At 41.6% G+C, this 19525-nt stretch overlaps 1 protein-coding gene across 6 annotated transcripts in view; it reads right to left on the bottom strand.

Moving 5' to 3' along the window:
* c2cd2l (c2cd2 like) overlaps nucleotides 1–19525 on the bottom strand; it is a 50555-nt gene that overhangs the window by 10748 nt on the left and 20282 nt on the right. For 3 of the 6 annotated variants that reach the window (XM_090187094.1, XM_090187093.1, XM_021619004.3), the window contains exons 3-11: nucleotides 7196–7291; nucleotides 6926–7045; nucleotides 6321–6428; nucleotides 5333–5446; nucleotides 4860–4971; nucleotides 4634–4766; nucleotides 4341–4405; nucleotides 1690–1811; nucleotides 1272–1440 (exon numbers count right to left, since the gene is read on the bottom strand). In XM_090187094.1, the coding sequence (XP_090043220.1) occupies nucleotides 1272–1440; nucleotides 1690–1811; nucleotides 4341–4405; nucleotides 4634–4766; nucleotides 4860–4971; nucleotides 5333–5446; nucleotides 6321–6428; nucleotides 6926–7045; nucleotides 7196–7291 (1039 nt within the window). Of the gene's footprint in view, nucleotides 1–1256; nucleotides 1441–1689; nucleotides 1812–4340; nucleotides 4406–4633; nucleotides 4767–4859; nucleotides 4972–5332; nucleotides 5447–6320; nucleotides 6429–6925; nucleotides 7046–7195; nucleotides 7292–19525 lie in introns of all 6 variants that reach the window. The other 3 variants (XM_021619001.3, XM_021619003.3, XM_021619000.3) reach the window with 1 other exon arrangement.

The raw sequence follows: 19525 nt of genomic DNA on the forward strand, positions 1-19525 counted from the left end.
CTGAAGGTAGAACTCCACCTACCCGGCAGGCCCAGAGAGCAAATTAAGTGCACCTATGGGCCTACCGCTGGCCAATCAGATTTCCTCAAGCCATAGACTGTAAAAAGAAGCCTAAAATGCACAGCAAAGTTGATACTATGAGATTTAAAAACCATGACTAGAGAGCGACTCAACGAATACAGCAAAGAGCTGATGTTTTTATGAGTAGATTTATGATTTAGTTTAAGATTTAGTTTATGATTTATGATTTAGTTTATGATTTAGTCAACACTTTGTTCAACACTTTATAAGCCATAAAATACACATTCTCCCTATTCCATATGTTTAGAGGTTAATGTTGCATAGGCGTACGTTCTGAGTACTCATTACATTTTGCCAGGAAAATGGTCAAATTCACACAAATTCACACACCCATCTTTTTGGGTGTCAGGGAAAATGTAAGGAGTAAAAAGTACATTATTTTCTTTAGGAATATAGTGAAGTAAAAGTTAACCAAAATATAAAAAGTAAAGTACAGATACCCCAAAAAACAACTTAAGAAGTACTTTAAAGTATTTTTACTTAAGTACTTTACACCACTGCTCTATTGCAGTGGTCACCAACCTTTTCTGAGTCAAGATCACTTTCTGAGTCAAAATGCAAGCCGAGATCTACCGCTCAGAATGTACGACTATGCAACATTAACCTCTAAACATATGGAATAGGGAGAATGTGTATTTTATGGCTTATAAAGTGTTGAACAAAGTGTTGACAGTTCCCTTGATAAGTATCAAGGGAACATCCCTACTGCCTCTGATCTGGTGGACTCACTAAATCATGTCTGAGTGTTGGAGTGTGTCCCTGGCTATTCGTCAATAAAAATAAAAAATACATTTATGCCGTCTGGTTTGCTTCATATATGGAATTTGAAATGGTTTATACCTTTACTTTTGATACTTAAGTACATTTTAGGGATTGCATTTAATTTTGATAGTTAAGTATATTTAAAACCAAATACTTTTAGACTTTTACTCAAGTAGTATTTTACTGGGTGACTTTCACTTGAGTCACTTTCTATTAAGGTATCTTTACTTTTACTTAAGTATGACAATTGAGTACTTTTCCACCATTGCAATAGAGTATAGTAAAATGAAGGATTGGCATGCAGGGTTGCAATCCTCTTTTTTTCATAGAATCAGTACTATCAAGAAATCAATATCATATGTCATTATGATTAGCTACAGTCCACTCTCCGGCCCCTCCATATGCTAACTCACCCAGACCTACTGTACCTAGTTTTCCCGGTCTGGGTCGTGACTGAATGGTGGTGACGGTGGTGACGATGGTGCCGTCTGGCATGATGGTCCGGTCCACATCCACCTTCTTGGTCGGGGTGATGGAGGTGCGGAGGGGCGTGGTGTAGTGAGCTCCAAGGGGGTCCACTACCTCCATGTACACCAGCTACAGGTGGAGAGGGACCCAGATTACCATTAATGTTATGGACTGTGTTGGAAGTATTGTTATGTACTATGTTTTACCCTCTAGGATTATCATGTGGAGTGCTCCACAATACATTGATATGATAAGAGAGAACACTCTCCATTCAAATCAATGTTTTGTAATTGTATTTCTATGTCATCTATGTTGTAACACACCAACTTATTATCTACACACTTTGGAACAGCATTCCACCTATCACATGCCATTCACCTCAAAGGTGACCGTAGCATTGGGTGCCAGGCCGTGCCCTGGGCTGACTGACAGCACATGCTGACCAGTAGGAGCTCTGCGGGTGAGGTCCAAGGGTAGCGAGGCAAAGCCAGACAAGAATTCTGCCAAAAGAGAAAGACTAAGCATAGAAATACAGAGAAGACAACATCACAGTGTTTGCTTACTTAGAGTATAACATGACATTTGAAAAATGGTTTGAATATTGGAAATCCCAAACTAGGGCAACAGCCCTACTTCTGGGAATCACAAAGGATTCTCTTGGACAAATCTCCCAACAAATCAAAAGTCCGGGCACACATTTTGGATTATAATGCAGGCAGGAATTGTGCTCATGGGGTACGCGCAATGCCGTCGGGGGTACGCCAAATAAAAATGTTATTCACATAAGATTTTTTTATATTTTTAAACAGGGCTATACATTTGGGTGATTTTTTTCTCTCGCCTGAATAGTCTCGTTTCACTGCCAAAATAAAATTAAACCACCTGAGCACTGCTCAGCAAAATAACAACACAATGTCAAATACAGGTAGCCTAGTCAAATAATTAACATCCATTACTCCGTTACTCTCTCGCGGGAAATCTTTACTCTTTCACAGACATTTAGAAACAAAACATGGCAATTTGAAGAAAAAAAACAGGAGTTTTTTGAGCGAGAATTAAGACTGTCAGACTGTTTCACCTGTCCTTGTGATTGTCTCCACCCCCTCCAGGTGTCGCTTACTATCCCCAGTGCATATATCCCTGTTTCCTGTCTCTGTGCCAGTTTGCCTTGTTTGCCTAAGTCAACCAGCGGTTTTCCTTGCTCCTATTTTTTTTCCCCAGTCTCTTTTGGTTCTAGTCCTCCTGGTTTCGACCCTTGCCTCTGAACCCACCTGCCTGACCACTCTGCCTGTTCTGTCTTCAATCCTGCCTATCCCCTTGTACTGTTTGGACTCGGATCTGGTTATTGAACTCTTGCCTGTCCCCGACCTACCTTTTACCTACCCCTTGGATTAATAAATATCGGAGCTCAACCATCTGCTTCCTGTGTCTGCATTTGGGTCTCGCCTTGTGTCCTTATAAAGACGCAACAGATGCCATTAATAAGAAGGGGCTAGAAACGTCATATTTGGTGAGCTACCGAGTGGCTAGGACAGGCAAGCCCCATACTATTGTGGAGGACTTAATTCTCCCTGCTGCCGCGGATATGGTTGGGACAATGCTATCATCATACCACACCATTTCACGACACATCAGTGACATGGCAGGAGATGTTTTGAAAAAATGACTGCTTCACATACAACCCAGTGAATTCTATGCGTTACAGCTGGATGAGTCAACAGACGTGGCAGGCCTGGCACAGCTCCTGGTATATGTCCGTTTCCAGAAGAGGAAGACATCATCTCGTGTATTTTCTGCATTATGCAATGATATGGGCAGTGACCATGTAATGCTTTTACAACATACAGAAGTGCGCTGGTTATCAAGGGGCAAAGTATTGACATGTTTTTTGGAATTGAGAGACGAGATTAAAGTTTTCACTGACCATAATTTTTCACTTGTCTGACCACTTGCATGATGACGAGTTTCTCACACGACTGGCCTATCAGGGTGATGTTTTTTCCTGCCTGAATGATCTGAATCTAGGATTACAGGGACTCTCCGTAACTATATTTAATGTGTGGAACAAAATTGAGGCTATGATTAAGAAGTTGGAGCTCTTATCTGTCTGCATTAACAAGGACAACACACAGGTCTTTCCATCATTGCATAATTTTTTGTGTGCAAATGAACTCAAGCTTACGGACAATGTCAAATGTGATATAGCGAAGCACCTGAGTGAGTTGGGTGCGCAATTACGCACGTACTTTCCCGAAACAGATGACACAAACAACTGGATTCATTATCCCTTTCATGCCCTGCCTCAAAATCAAAATTGCAAAAGGGGTTCTGTGAAAATTGAATTTAATCAAAAGCTACTGTCAGATTTCTGGATTGGGCTGCGCTCAAGGTATCCTGCCTTGGCAAATTGCACTGTTAAGACACTGATGCCCTTTGCAACCACGTACCTATGTGAGAGTGGATTCTCGGCCCTCACTAGCATGAAAACGAAATACAGGCACAGACTGTGTGTGGAAAAGGATTTAAGACTGAGACTCTCTCCAATATAACACTCTCCAATATAACACTGCAGAGTTATGGGCATCCTTTCAAGCACACCCTTCTCATTAACCTGTGGTGAGTTATTCACAATTTTTGATGAACAAATAAGGTTTTATATGTAAGATGGCTAAATAAAGAGAAAAATGATTGATTATTATTATATTATTATTTGTGCCCTGTTCCTATAAAAGCTCTTTGTCACTTCCCACGAGGCGGGTTGTGACACACTCATTCTTATGTTTAATAAATGTATCGTATAGTGTGCGTGGCAGGCTTACAATACTGGCAACAAAAAAAAAACATTTGAGAGTACGCTGACCCTGGCGCTAGTAGAGGAGGTACGCAGCTGGAGGTTGAAGGGGTACTGGACTATAAAAAGTTTGGGAACCACTGGTATAGAGGGTCTATAGTCTTTACAAAAGTAGATAGGCAATTTCTCATTAATCTATGACCTTTAATAATAAGTATCTAATTGAGAGGAGCCTTACGTTCCCCCTTGGTGGTCTTCTCCAGCATTCTCACTCTCAGCTCTTTGGTTTCTGGAGCCAGATCCCTGCAGAACACAATCACAGATAATCAAAGATTGTATGTTAGACTCACAGTAGGCATAACAGTGTCAAACAATGAGTGCATGCTATTTAGAGTTTTCACTTGATGGTAAAATCATTGTTGAACACTTATTGTAGTTTGTTTGTTGTAAGATATCAATAATTCATATCTATAATCAGGTCGTATGTGTGTGACTGCCAGCAGCTGGCTGGGCTATAGCTAGCTGTCTTACAGTGAGATGTCCTCACTCCAGTCCAGTGAGGTGTCAGGGCTGGGGGTTGCAGGCAGGAAGCAGGTCCTCCTTTCTGTTGATGGCTGATCCAGGCTCACGGTACAGCACAGCTCCCCTGAACTGCATGACTTGGCTACACACACACACACACACACACACACACACAGTAATCGACTCTGGTTTTTGGGAGAAGATGGTGGGTCGTGGCTGATGTGATATAGCTGACCTGCTCTGAGGCAGGTTCCCCTGAGCTGGCGAAGCAGGAGCCTTCGTATGGGGGGTAAACTCTGGGACGGGGGGGTCAGACCTGTCGGGGTTAGGCCTGTTGCCCTGGGGAACTGTAAGTCATAAAGAGAGAAATGGAATCAAAGACCAGGGAGTCAAATCACTAGAACATAAAACATTTAGTCATAGCTCTTGGTTCATCCTATCGGGAAGGTTTTACCAGTGGTAATGGTAATTATACTGCATGTTTCGCATGTTGGTTTTTCCCATGCCTACTAGCCGCAGTTGACTACATTGGGTGCGTTTCAATGAGACACGCTATTCCGTATGTAGAAGCATCAAGTCAGTGATGTGAGCTCTCGCTGCTTTTGATTTCTGCCTCAGTTTTGATGCTTCTAGTCTGATGTAGCAGGCTAAAAACAACTCTAATGGAAGGAAAACACTTGCAGCGTAGTTGTAGTGCAATGTTCTTACCATAGTGCTGGACACACAGGCCCTGAGGTTGAGAATCATGGCTGGCTGTGTGCTGAACAGAGTATCCTTCACCAGCTCCCGAATCATGTCCGGGTCTATCTCTGCATCACTCTCCTGAGCACAAAACACCACTAAAGTAAGCTACCTGCCACCAAGAAGTACACCAAACAGACTAAAATATATTAGATAATAAACAGATTAGGTGTATGGTGACCTGGACTGAAAAAAAAAGTGGCATCTAGAACCTAAAAGGGTTCTTTGGCTGTCCCCATAGGAGAACCTTTTGAATAACCCTTTTTGGTTCCCGGGAGAACCCTTTTGCTTTTGGGTTCCATGTAGAACCTTTTCCATAGAGGGTTCCAATCAAATCAAAGTTTATTGGTTATGTATACTGATTTGCAGATGTTATCGCAGGTGCAGCGAAAGGCTTGTGTTTCTAGCTCCAACAGTGCAGTAGTAATACCTTGCAATACAAAACAATATGCACAATATTTAAAAAATAATTAAAAAAATGTACCTTTCTAATAGTATAGTATCGACAGATTGTGAGCTAAAGATGAAAACCTTTCCTACGAGTATTATATTATTTATTGGGCGGCAGGTTAGAGCGTTGGACTAGTAACCGAAAGGTTGCAAGATCGAATCCCCGAGCTGACAAGGTACAAATCTGTCATTCTGCCCCTGAACAAGGCAGTTAACCCACTGTTCCTAGGCCGTCATTGAAAATAAGAATTTGTTCTTAACTGACTTGCCTAGTTAAATAAAGGTAAAATAAATAAAGAATAAAAATAGGACCATCGTAATTTGCTAGTGTCATAGGAGGCCAAACCGATGAGACCATGAGATTCTCCATAAGGGGGAAATTTTCAACCAACGGCCTCCAACACATTCCCAACATGCTCCGAATTTAATTCACATATAAGCGACGGTACTTCATTCTTTAGACTTGGCAAGATATAAATGGACCTTTAGTGTGACTGTTTCTCACCTCTCTCTGGATCCTGCGTGGGGCCACGGTGAGGGAGATCGGCTGCTGGGAGAAAGTCCAGGACACCAGCAGACCCTCTTCTTCTACTTCCTCCAGACGCACCACCAACTGATTGGGGGGAGAGGGGGACAGGCATGTTACAGGCAAGCTGGTTTAAAGGGATAGTTCACCCAATTACAAAAGGACAAATTGCTTTCTTTACACTGAAAGCAGTCTATGGATAAGGTATGACAGCAATCCATGCTTTGGTTGTGTTCACTTGGCCACTGTTTCAAATGCTAACATTTTAGCATTTGTGGCACAACTCCAATGCAAGTCAATGGTATCTATATTATCATTTTGTGATATGTCATTTTGTAATTTGACAGAACTATCCCTACTTAGTATAGCTCAACTCAATGGAATAGTCATGAAGCGTGGGAGAGTTCATTTTAATGAAAGTGATTTTACATATGCATACGTAAGCCTATGAGGTTTCATCCAACGCAGGTACACCATTCCATTTGAGGGCAATTCAATGAAGTGAAAGCTCAACAGGGTTAACTTTTTTTGAGAGGCACACACATGCAAACGTACAAATGCAAAACCATGGTGATGTGTCATACCTGGGCCAGCATTGGCTTTATGGTGATCTGGTAGGTATCCATGGAAACAGCTGCAGGTGACTGCTGGGTGACAGTCACAGGGAACGTTACAGTGTCAACCGCACACTTACACTGTAAGACCTGGAGCAGGGAAGAGACCACCATTAGAATCTATAATGTACTAGAAGAAATGGATCTATGAGAAGTCTTGTCATGATAAAAAATAACACATCATGGGTTCTATATCATGTTAACCTCTAGAAAAGGCATGCATGTTTAGTTGATACTCACCATAGTGGTAGGTGATTGGTCTGTGCAGGTCACACTATCTACAATAGCAGAGGCAGGGAGCTGGAGACTGTTGTCAAAGGTGATCTGGATGGAGCTCTGAGGAAGAGAGAGCAAAAAGCAAAAACATCAGACATTGTACATCAGTCTAATCTAGAGGGCTTAAACACACAAGGAGGAAGTATTTAAGCAGATTTTTGTAGCAATGATACAGATTATAATAGAGTTGGCCTTGCATGGCCTTGCCTGCTCAGGCTTAAACTCCAACAGCTGCTAAGAGACCTCACTATGACTTGACTTCATTGAAATGCAAATACATCAGATTCTGAGCTTTTCCTGCAGTGAAAAGTACCTCTAGTAACACTCCTCTTGAAACAAATTGCACATGCTTCCCATCAATTAAACAACTCCCAGCACTTCGTACCACCCGATACAGAGAGATACAATGCCTATGCAAAGCATGTGGCTGACACAAATCCATTGCTTGTATGTGAAAAATGCAAATGCTTCCTTGCAATACCAACAGAATATATTTATTGTAAGGATAGGGACACATTCTCTGTCATAGTACATTAGTTCAAGACCCATGACTTCATGTCCCCATTGAATCCATTCTGTGGCATAATACTACACAGGTTCTCCCATACGTCTGTCTGTCTGCTACCACCATCTGTTCCATGTGAGAATGACAGAGCAAAGACTGCAGTCACTTCAGTAAAAATGAAAATACAGTTAGATTCTCTGTGCTGTTGGCAAGTGCATAGGAATTGGCAAGGAGATGAAACATATGCTCTGAATGCTCCAGTAGCCCGGCTGCCATGGCACGCTCATTGAAAAGGCTTATTTTAATGAACTGCCATGATACATTCACATGTTCATTTCCTTGTTGTGTTGTGGGCAGGGCCAGTGCCATCGTCTCAGACCAGGTGCACGTGGTTGACAGCAACAATCGCATCCTAGTCTCTGGTCTCCATGATGAAAACCAAATCCCACAGTCGGAGAGTTGTCAGTTCGTGTTGATCAAATTCTGCTAGATATTTTGCCAATTTGTAATACATAACCCAGTCAACTAGATTCAGAGCAGAGGTCTGATATTTCAATTTTTTATTTATTTAACCTTTATTTAATTAGGCAAGTCAGTTAAGAACAAATTCTTATTTCAAATGATGGCCTAACAGGGAACAATGGGTTAACTGCCTTGTTTAGGGGCAGAATGACAGATGTTTACCTTGTCAGCTCAGGGATTCGATCCAGCAACCTTTTGGTCAATGGCCCACCACTATGCTACCTGCCGCCCCAACAATATGACATGAGATTGGAGACCCCTTTGTGAATCTCTGTGTACCGGTGACAGAGGATTAGAAGTTAAGTTTCAATGGGTACCTTTAACTGGCTTAGGAGGAGAGAGCTGGGAGGGGGAAACAAATCCCCTATTGTCAGAGCATGTGTTGCTCATCGTCTTACTGAAATCGCCATCAAATGGAACTGCAGGGAAGCAAGAGGTGGCTGGTGTGACGCGGCCAGGTTGTGTGTGTGTCTGTCTGTGTGTCTGTAAGTACACATGTGCTTGTGTGCATGTTTATGCATGTGTGGTGAGAGAGGTTCGGAAGGAGATATTGTGCCAACATACAGTGCCTTGCAAAAGTATTCGGCCCCCTTGAACTTTGCGACCTTTTGCCACATTTCAGGCTTCAAACATAAAGATATAAAACTGTATTTTTTGTGAAGAATCAACAACAAGTGGGACACAATCATGAAGTGGAACGACATTTATTGGATATTTCAAACTTTAACAAATCAAAAACTGAAAAGTGGGCGTGCAAAATTATTCAGCCCCCTTAAGTTAATACTTTGTAGCGCCACCTTTTGCTGCGATTACAGCTGTAAGTCGCTTGGGGTATGTCTATCAGTTTTGCACATCGAGAGACTGACATTTTTCCCATTCCTCCTTGCAAAACAGCTCGAGCTCAGTGAGGTTGGATGGAGAGCATTTGTGAACAGCAGTTTTCAGTTCTTTCCACAGATTCTCGATTGGATTCAGGTCTGGACTTTGACTTGGCCATTCTAACACCTGGATATGTTTATTTTTGAACCATTCCATTGTAGATTTTGCTTTATGTTTTGGATCATTGTCCTGTTGGAAGACAAATCTCCATCCCAGTCTCAGGTCTTTTGCAGACTCCATCAGGTTTTCTTCCAGAATGGTCCTGTATTTGGCTCCATCCATCTTCCCATCAATTTTAACCATCTTCCCTGTCCCTGCTGAAGAAAAGCAGGCCCAAACCATAATGCTGCCACCACCATGTTTGACAGTGGGGATGGTGTGTTCAGCTGTGTTGTTTTTACGCCAAACATAACGTTTTGCATTGTTGCCAAAAAGTTCAATTTTGGTTTCATCTGACCAGAGCACCTTCTTCCACATGTTTGGTGTGTCTCCCAGGTGGCTTGTGGCAAACTTTAAACAACACTTTTTATGGATATCTTTAAGAAATGGCTTTCCTCTTGCCACTCTTCCATAAAGGCCAGATTTGTGCAATATACAACTGATTGTTGTCCTATGGACAGAGTCTCCCACCTCAGCTGTAGATCTCTGCAGTTCATCCAGAGTGATCATGGGCCTCTTGGCTGCATCTCTGATCAGTCTTCTCCTTGTATGAGCTGAAAGTTTAGAGGGACGGCCAGGTCTTGGTAGATTTGCAGTGGTCTGATACTCCTTCCATTTCAATATTATCGCTTGCACAGTGCTCCTTGGGATGTTTAAAGCTTGGGAAATCTTTTTGTATCCAAATCCGGCTTTAAACTTCTTCACAACAGTATCTCGGACCTGCCTGGTGTGTTCCTTGTTCTTCATGATGCTCTCTGCGCTTTTAACGGACCTCTGAGACTATCACAGTGCAGGTGCATTTATACGGAGACTTGATTACACACAGGTGGATTGTATTTATCCTTATTAGTCATTTAGGTCAACATTGGATCATTCAGAGATCCTCACTGAACTTCTGGAGAGAGTTTGCTGCACTGAAAGTAAAGGGGCTGAATAATTTTGCACGCCCAATTTTTCAGTTTTTGATTTGTTAAAAAAGTTTGAAATATCCAATAAATGTCGTTCCACTTCATGATTGTGTCCCACTTGTTGTTGATTCTTCATAAAACTGTATTTTTTTTGTATCTTTATGTTTGAAGCCTGAAATGTGGCAAAAGGTCGCAAAGTTTAAGGGGGCCGAATACTTTCGCAAGGCATTGTAAATGGCTGGAGACAAAAATAGATGCAGCATGAGGTGCATGGAAGGGAGAAACAAGGTACTGTCAGCTCAATCATTCTAACCTACTGTGTACCTCAGTTTTTGCCTGGCCACATTTCTCCTGCCAAATGCCCAGCCACTCCCCCCAAATGTTTCTTCTCCGATATGAGTCTGGATGTGACACCCTTCCCGACCCCTTCTAAAATGTGAACACATTCTAGACTGTCTGACTGGTCACAGAAACCGATGGGTTGGGCCAGAGCAGGCCTACTTGATGACTTTATCAACATGCGTGGAAGTTAAGCAAACAACAATGGCGGCAGCTACTGGAGAAAAAATGTGTTGCTATCGAAGCAATTTTACAAAGACTGGAGGAGATACATGCTCTGAAAGAAGAACAGTTTTCAGTGTTGAAGACCTTCCTTCGAGGAGAAGACATTGTCAGGATTCTTCCCACAGGGTTTGGGAAAGGTTTAATGTTCCAGCAGACCCTGTTGGTACTCAAAGAAATGGATTGTCAAAGGCCCATAATCATTGTCATATTCCCATTGATCGCACTGATGGAGGACCAGGTAAATGAAGCTGAAAAAATTTAATAATAATTGGGGTCAAGGCGATGACACTGACTAGGGCTGGGAATGGCCAGGGACATAGAAACTAAAGGTCACGAGAAACTTTGTCAAAAAGAATGTCACTGATTGGCCTACAGGTGGCGCAGTTACAAGCAGTCTCACTTAAACCCTCATATCCGCCACCTCGTTTGACCTACAAAATTTAAACTTTGTATGTAGGTGTCTTTCCTCATGCTGATCAAATTTGCATGAGGACCCATAAGGTCCATCAGGATAGATTTTCCTTTCTGAAAACCTTTGAAAAACATCCAAAAGTTTGGGGTCACTTAAAAATGTCCTTGTTTTTGAAAGAAATTTAAAAAAAAATGTCCATTAAAATAACATCAAATTGGTCAGAAATACAGTGTAGACATTTAACATTGTAAATGACTATTGTAGCTGGAAACGGATGATTTGTTATGGAATATCTACATAGGCGTACAGAGGCCCATTATCAGCAACCATCACTCCTGTGTTCCAATTACACATTGTGTTAGCCAATCCAAGTTCATCTTTTAAAAGGCTAATTGATCATTAGAAAACCCTTTTGCAATTATGTTAGCACAGCTGAAAACTGTTGTTCTGATTAAAGAAGCAAAAAACTGGCCTTCTTTAGACTAGTTGAGTATCTGGAGCATCAGCATTTGTGGGTTTGATTACAGGCTCAAAATGGCCAGAAACAAAGTACTTTCTTCTGAAACTCGTCAGTCTATTCTCGTTCTGAGAAATGAAGGCTATTCCATGCGAGAAATTGCCAAGAAACTGAAGATCTCGTACAACGCTGTGTATTTAAGGGCCTCCCTTAAGGGCTCTAACCAGAATAGAAAGAGAAGTGGGAGGCCCCGGTGCACAACTAAGCAAGAGAACAAATACCTTAGAGTGTCTAGTTTGAGAAACAGACACCTCACAAGTCCTCAACTGGCAGCTTCATTAAATAGTACCCGCAAAACATCAGTCTCAATGTCAACAGTGAAGAGGCGACTCCGGGATGCTGGCCTTTTAGACAGAGTTGCAAAGAAAAAGCCATATCCCAGACTGGCCAATAAACATAAAATATTAAGATGGGCAAAAGAACACTGGACAGAGGAACTCTGCCAGCATCCCGGAGTCACCTCTTCACTGTTGATGTTGAGACTGGTGTTTTGTGGGTACTACTTAATGAAGCTGAAAGACATATGGGAGTCCCTAAAGAGTTTGAGAAAATAATGTTGATGTATTCAAAGATGGCCACCAGTAGATGGGTGGAATGTTATTCATATTTTTTTTATTATTAATCATTATATCAAAAAGCCCTATAATTAATAAACATTACTTCTAAAAACCTGCCGAAAATCTGGTGTTTCTAAGTCAAAGGGTTTTGTTATATTTCAGTCTTCTGTGATGTATATTAAGTGTAATATTTGGATGTAATTTATTTCTATATCTAACATGGTACATGGTCTTCCTTTTTTAAGCCCATAACCATGTGTGAGGTGTCAACTTTTGTTTCAACGTAGTTTTGTTTAAGACTTCCAAGAAACACTCTGTGTGACCCTGAACTGCTGTAAAAGGTATACTTAGTTTGAGAAAAGCTAAGCAATTGGTCAAAAGATGCCGGAGTAAAAAAAAAGTATTCTGATTTTACATGTCCATTTAAGCTACTGTAAATCCACTCCACAGTGGCCTATCAAGTTTGTCATCGCTATCATGGACGTCCCTGGACGTTTTGATATTTCAAAAAACAAGGAAACTATTAACAACTCATTCTTTGCATGTGTAACACTAATGCTCAAAGATCATCTGCAATCATCTTATTCTCATGAAACATGTCAGATTCACTCCAGATTTTGTATTTACTCATTACAACAGTTTAATGTCTTCAATAGATGCTGCATTCAAATTTGGTCGCAGAAAATACTTTAAAATCTTCTCATGAACCAAAAGTCACATTGTCTCCAGATGTGGTATTCAAAAAGTATTCAAAAAGTGATGAGCGGTGCCTGGTTTCTCCGGACGTGACGCTTGTCATTCAGGCCAAAGAGTTCAATCTCGGTTTCATTAGACCAGAGAATCCTTTTTCTCATGGTCTGATAGTCCATCAGGTGCCTTTTGTTTATTCATTCAATATTTTATACTTTCACATTTATTTGATAGGAAAAAATATATATAAAATGCAACATGCAATAATTTCAAAGATTTTACTGAATTACAGTTCATAATAAGGAAAACAGTCCATTTAAATAAATTCATTAGGCCCTAATCTCTGGACTTCACATGACTGCGAATAAAGATATGTGACTCGTTTTAGGAAACTAGGCGTATGTTGCAGGTGAGCCATTTGAACGTAAACTTTTTTTATTATCAAAATGCGTTTTTGGCAGAAATGCCTTCTGGAGCACACTTTCAACAGACTTGTATGCCATCTATAAATATGAATACAATTGTTAAATTACGAGCCTAGTTGGTTTAGCCACAGAAAAAAAGACAGCAACCTTCCCTGCCAGCCATGATTGTCTGAGATAATGAGTGGGCTGGACATGCCGAGAGATGAGTTCTGATTGGTCTGCCATATAGAACGCGTCTGTCTATTTGAGCTAGTCAGTATGTGTAGGTAATCCTGTCTAATGCAGCTTTTTTTTAAATCATCACTTAGTAGAACTGCATAAGTGTTGCTCTCCAACACTTATGCAGGTCCTCTCTTTCTGGAAGACCAAGTTTTGAAATCAGTGAAATTAGAGTATGATAGCTAAGGAGATGGAGAAAACCCCTGTCTCCGGATTACATCTTCAATCTAAGGGCAACCATGGCATCTGTGACAGGGAGAGGAGTCCATCCATGATGTATACGTGTAAGATAGCTACATTTTTAGACATTACACATTTCTAATTTTGACAAAGTTGTTTTCATTTCAAGTTAGTGTACTGTTAGCTAGCTAGCTAACGTTATATGTCTGATCTTACTATTTGTATCTCAGAGCCATTTGCTTTGCTAGTTATAGCCTAATGTCAGCTAGTTAACCTGGTTGGTTAGCTACCTGTAGATAAATGCAGGGTAGTATTGTCATGAGTTAGGATTATGGTTCATTGTTTACCTAGATAGGTAGCTACATGTCTTAACAAAAGAGTAACCATTTAAATAGAATATCACTGTGACAACTGTTGATAGACGTAGCTGGTAAATTCACTCTGGCTATCTACGCCGATCTCAGAGCACTCTTGTTTGAGTGTGCCAGAGCGCAGAATAACTGATGAATTTACAAATGCTCAACACCCGTTGTCAGTCAACGTTGGCAAAAAAGCGTAAATTGTTGCCAGCAGCACAGTTGCACTCACCAATGCTCTGGATAACATAAAAACAGCCTAAACATCTCTGCTAGGGCGAGTAAAATGGTCAGTGAATGGTTCTCTTACGCTAGCCAGTTAGCTTGAGTGCCTGACTGTTGTTGTTAGGACAGAACAGAACACTCAATCAACCCTTAAAGAGAAGGGTGGTGCTAAAGATTAAGAGGGTGTGAACAATGCTGAATGGGTGTAGACAAAGAAGAGCTCTCCAATAGGTACCAAAACACTCAAAGGCCATTTTCTCAAAAGTGAAGTTACAAGTTTATAAACTTTCAAAGCAGGATTACTTTCCCGTTGTTCCTCAACTGCAGTGTATGGCATACCATTTTGTAGCTCTGTGTCTCTGCTTTTATTCAATGTAAAAAAAAAAAAAAACATTTCACATATGCATCTTTTGGTCACAGATACCTTAATAAAAGGTAGGGGCGTGGATCAGAAAACCAGTCGGTATCTGGGGTGACCACCATTTTCCTCATGCAACGCGACACATCTCCTTCGCATAGAGTTGATCAGGATGATTATTGTGGCCTGTGGTATACACTGACTGAACCACCGGATTCATCAATACATACATAGATGATGTGATACCGATGGTGTCTTTCAAAACTTACTGAATTAAAAACCTTAGATTGATTGCAGCCTTGTCAGGAAACTGAAGTAGAGAGATGCTGCTTATAAACACGTCAAGGTGACCAGGGAGAACTCGATGGTTAAACAGTACAAATACGACCTACGCAGAATGCTCAAGATTGCAAGACACAGGTATAGGGATAAAGTGGAGGAGGAATTCAGCGGGTAGGACATGAGGCGTGTGTGGCTTCTAAAGATCACAGATTACAAAAAGAAAGCCAGTCACGTCGCAACCTACCGGACGAGCTAAACACCTTTTGTTTTCACGCTTCGAGCGTAAAACCTCTGAGCTGCAGAGGAGAGCCCCATAGGATAACAAAGGCTACGTGCTTATGGTCTCCGCAGAGGACATACAGTGGGGAGAACAAGTATTTGATAACCTGCAAAATCGGCAGTGTTTCTTACTTACAAAGCATGTAGAGGTCTGTAATTTTTATTATAGGTACACGGAATAGATAGACGGAATCTAAAACAAAAATTCAGAAAATCACATTGTATGATTTTTAAGTAATTAATTAGCATTTTATTGCATGACATAAGTATTTGATACATCAGAAAAGCATAACTTTATATTTGGTATAGAAACCTTTGTTTGCAATTACAGAGATCATACGTTTCCTGTAGTTCTTGACCAGGTTTGCACACACTGCAGCAGGGATTTTGGCCCACTCCTCCATACAGACCTTCTCCAGATCCTTCAGGTTTCGGGGCTGTTGCTGGGCAATACGGGCTTTCAGCTCCCTCCAAAGACTTTCTATTGGGTTCAGGTCTGGAGACTGGCTAGGCCACTCCAGGACCTTGAGATGCTTCTTACGGAGCCACTCCTTAGTTGTGATTTTCTGGATTTTTGTTTCAGATTCTGTCTCTCACAGTTGAAGTGTACCTATGATAAAAATGACAGACCTCTACATGCTTTGTAAGTAGGAAAACCTGCAGAATCGGCAGTGTATCAAATACTTGTTCTCCCCACTGTATGTAAGTCATTCAAGCGTGTTGACCCTCGCAAGGCTGCCGGCCCAGACGGCATCCGTAGCCGCACCCCTCATAGCATTTGCAGACCGGCTGGCTGTTTTGTTCTTGAACATTTTCAATCTCAGGCCGTTATCCTCACCTACTTCATGATGTCCACTATCATTCTCCGTGCCCAAGAAAGGTAAAGTTACTGAACTGAATTGACTACCGACCGGTAGCACTCCCTTCATCATGTAGTGCTTTGAGAGGTTAGTAAAAGACCACATCACCTCTTCCCTCCCCAACACACTCAACCCTCTCCAATTTGCTTACCACACCAACATATCCACAACGCAATTGCCATTGCACTGCCCTCACCCACCTGGACAAAATGAATGCATATGTGAGGACGTTGTTTGATTACAGCTCAGCCTTCAATACCATAGTGCCCTCTAAGCTAACAACAAAGTTCACGGCCCTGGAACTGAACTCCTCCCTATGCCACTAAGTCCTGGACTTCCTGATGGGTCATCCCCAGGTGGTGATGGTAGGCAACATTACCTCCTCAACACCGATCCTCAACATGGGGACCCCACAAGGGTGCGTCTTGGTGAAGAAGGCCCAACAGCAACTCCTCAACCTCAGGAAGTTGTAGAAATTTGGCCTGTCACGAGAGCCGACAGTGTTCTACAGGAGCACCATCATGACAGCCTGGTACAGCAACTCCATCGCTGCTGACCGCAAGGCTCTACAGAGGGTGGTACGCTCAGCCGAACGCAACATTTGGTGCACACCGCCTGCCCTTCAGGACACCGACATCACTAGTGTTACAGGAAGGCCAAAAAGAGCATAAAGTACCCGAGCCACAGCCTGTTCTTCCCGCTTCTATCACTCAGACGCATACAGTATATGAGCATCATAAATAAATAATAAAAGGTAAAAAATAATAATAATAATAATAATAATCATCATGGCAAAAACTGTCAGACTGGCCAATAGCTTCTACCCCCAGACCATCAGGCTGCTGAATACTAGGCAGCTACCTACCCCTCCTGCTGCACCTTGTATGGACATATACCCTGCGCACACCCTCCAATGGACATTTATCATTGTTACAGTTGTAAATACAGTGCCTTGCGAAAGTATTCGGCCCCCTTGAACTTTGCGACCTTTTGCCACATTTCAGGCTTCAAACATAAAGATATAAAATTGTATTTTTTTTGTGAAGAATCAACAAGTGGGACACAATCATGAAGTGGAACGACATTTATTGGATATTTCAAACTTTAACAAATCAAAAACTGAAAAATTGGGCGTGCAAAATTATTCAGCCCCTTTACTTTCAGTGCAGCAAACTCTCTCCAGAAGTTCAGTGAGGATCTCTGAATGATCCAATGTTGACCTAAATGACTAATGATGATAAATACAATCCACCTGTGTGTAATCAAGTCTCCGTATAAATGCACCTGCACTGTGATAGTCTCAGAGGTCCGTTAAAAGCGCAGAGAGCATCATGAAGAACAAGGAACACACCAGGCAGGTCCGAGATACTGTTGTGAAGAAGTTTAAAGCCGGATTTGGATACAAAAAGATTTTCCAAGCTTTAAACATCCCAAGGAGCACTGTGCAAGCGATAATATTGAAATGGAAGGAGTATCAGACCACTGCAAATCTACCAAGACCTGGCCGTCCCTCTAAACTTTCAGCTCATACAAGGAGAAGACTGATCAGAGATACAGCCAAGAGGCCCATGATCACTCTGGATGAACTGCAGAGATCTACAGCTGAGGTGGGAGACTCTGTCCATAGGACAACAATCAGTCGTATATTGCACAAATCTGGCCTTTATGGAAGAGTGGCAAGAAGAAAGCCATTTCTTAAAGATATCCATAAAAAGTGTTGTTTAAAGTTTGCCACAAGCCACCTGGGAGACACACCAAACATGTGGAAGAAGGTGCTCTGGTCAGATGAAACCAAAATTGAACTTTTTGGCAACAATGCAAAACGTTATGTTTGGCGTAAAAGCAACACAGCTGAACACACCATCCCCACTGTCAAACATGGTGGTGGCAGCATCATGGTTTGGGCCTGCTTTTCTTCAGCAGGGACAGGGAAGATGGTTAAAATTGATGGGAAGATGGATGGAGCCAAATACAGGACCATTCTGGAAGAAAACCTGATGGATGCTGCAAAAGACCTGAGACTGGGACGGAGATTTGTCTTCCAACAAGACAATGATCCAAAACATAAAGCAAAATCTACAATGGAATGGTTCAAAAATAAACATATCCAGGTGTTAGAATGGCCAAGTCAAAGTCCAGACCTGAATCCAATCGAGAATCTGTGGAAAGAACTGAAAACTGCTGTTCACAAATGCTCTCCATCCAACCTCACTGAGCTCGAGCTGTTTTGCAAGGAGGAATGGGAAAGAATTTCAGTCTCTCGATGTGCAAAACTGATAGAGACATACCCCAAGCGACTTACAGCTGTAATCGCAGCAAAAGGTGGCGCTACAAAGTATTAACTTAACGGGGCTGAATAGTTTTGCACGCCCAATTTTTCAGTTTTTGATTTGTTAAAAAAGTTTGAAATATCCAATAAATGTCGTTCCACTTCATGATTGTGTCCCACTTGTTGTTGATTCTTCACAAAAAAATACAGTTTTATATCTTTATGTTTGAAGCCTGAAATGTGGCAAAAGGTCGCAAAGTTCAAGGGGGCCGAATACTTTCGCAAGGCACTGTATGTATATGTCATTATTTTTATTACTCGATTGGTTAGACGAGCCAATCGCTGAGGACTTTGTTTTGTACAACGCCCCTCATTTTGACATCACCACAAACGACTTCAATGACGACAGTCTCAGACAGAAATATGTAGCGATCATTGAGCAGCAGAATAACTCAGTTTGAGTCATGAGGCAACATCCGTTGCCATTTTGATTAGACAGTGACTCGACCCTCCAGTTTATATAACTTTGCATAGCTCTCGGATTTCACTTTGCCTTCAATAATAGCTATGACCATATAATTTCAATAAATCCAAAACATGGCATGACAAATATTTACCCTCACCATGAGGTTAAGCTAGTGTAGAGCAGCATCTACTGTACTTTTCCCCCACTATTATCAATCACTTTGAATCCCAACACTGTGCACAAAAAAACATTGAAAAGGTCAATACTATCATCCTCAGTCATTTGTGTAATACAATGAGACTACATTCATATATCCTGAGTCATTACAATGAAACTTTTCTTATTTAAATCATCTAAAATCCATTCTTTACCGCACCTGATGCTATATGGTTGAACAACCGAGTCATTAAAGATTGGCCTACTCCTCATGTGGGAGAAGTGACAGTCACAGTTACAGCTTTGTTCTTGAGAGAGTGGGAGTCTCTACAGGGGGAATTTATAGAGCGAGATCCTTCCTGAGGATGTCCAGGGTGTTACTTTGTGTTTGCGTCACTGTCCTAAGTCCCACGGGTCTCTGGGTAACTACAGTGCCTTCAGAAAGTATTCACACCCTGTGACGGTTCTCATTTCCGTCACCATCTATTTGAGATTTTCACGAATTA

Source organism: Oncorhynchus mykiss, chromosome 10 (genome assembly GCF_057628025.1).
Source record: "Oncorhynchus mykiss isolate SJ-2025 chromosome 10, ASM5762802v1, whole genome shotgun sequence".
NCBI lineage: Eukaryota > Metazoa > Chordata > Actinopteri > Salmoniformes > Salmonidae > Oncorhynchus > Oncorhynchus mykiss.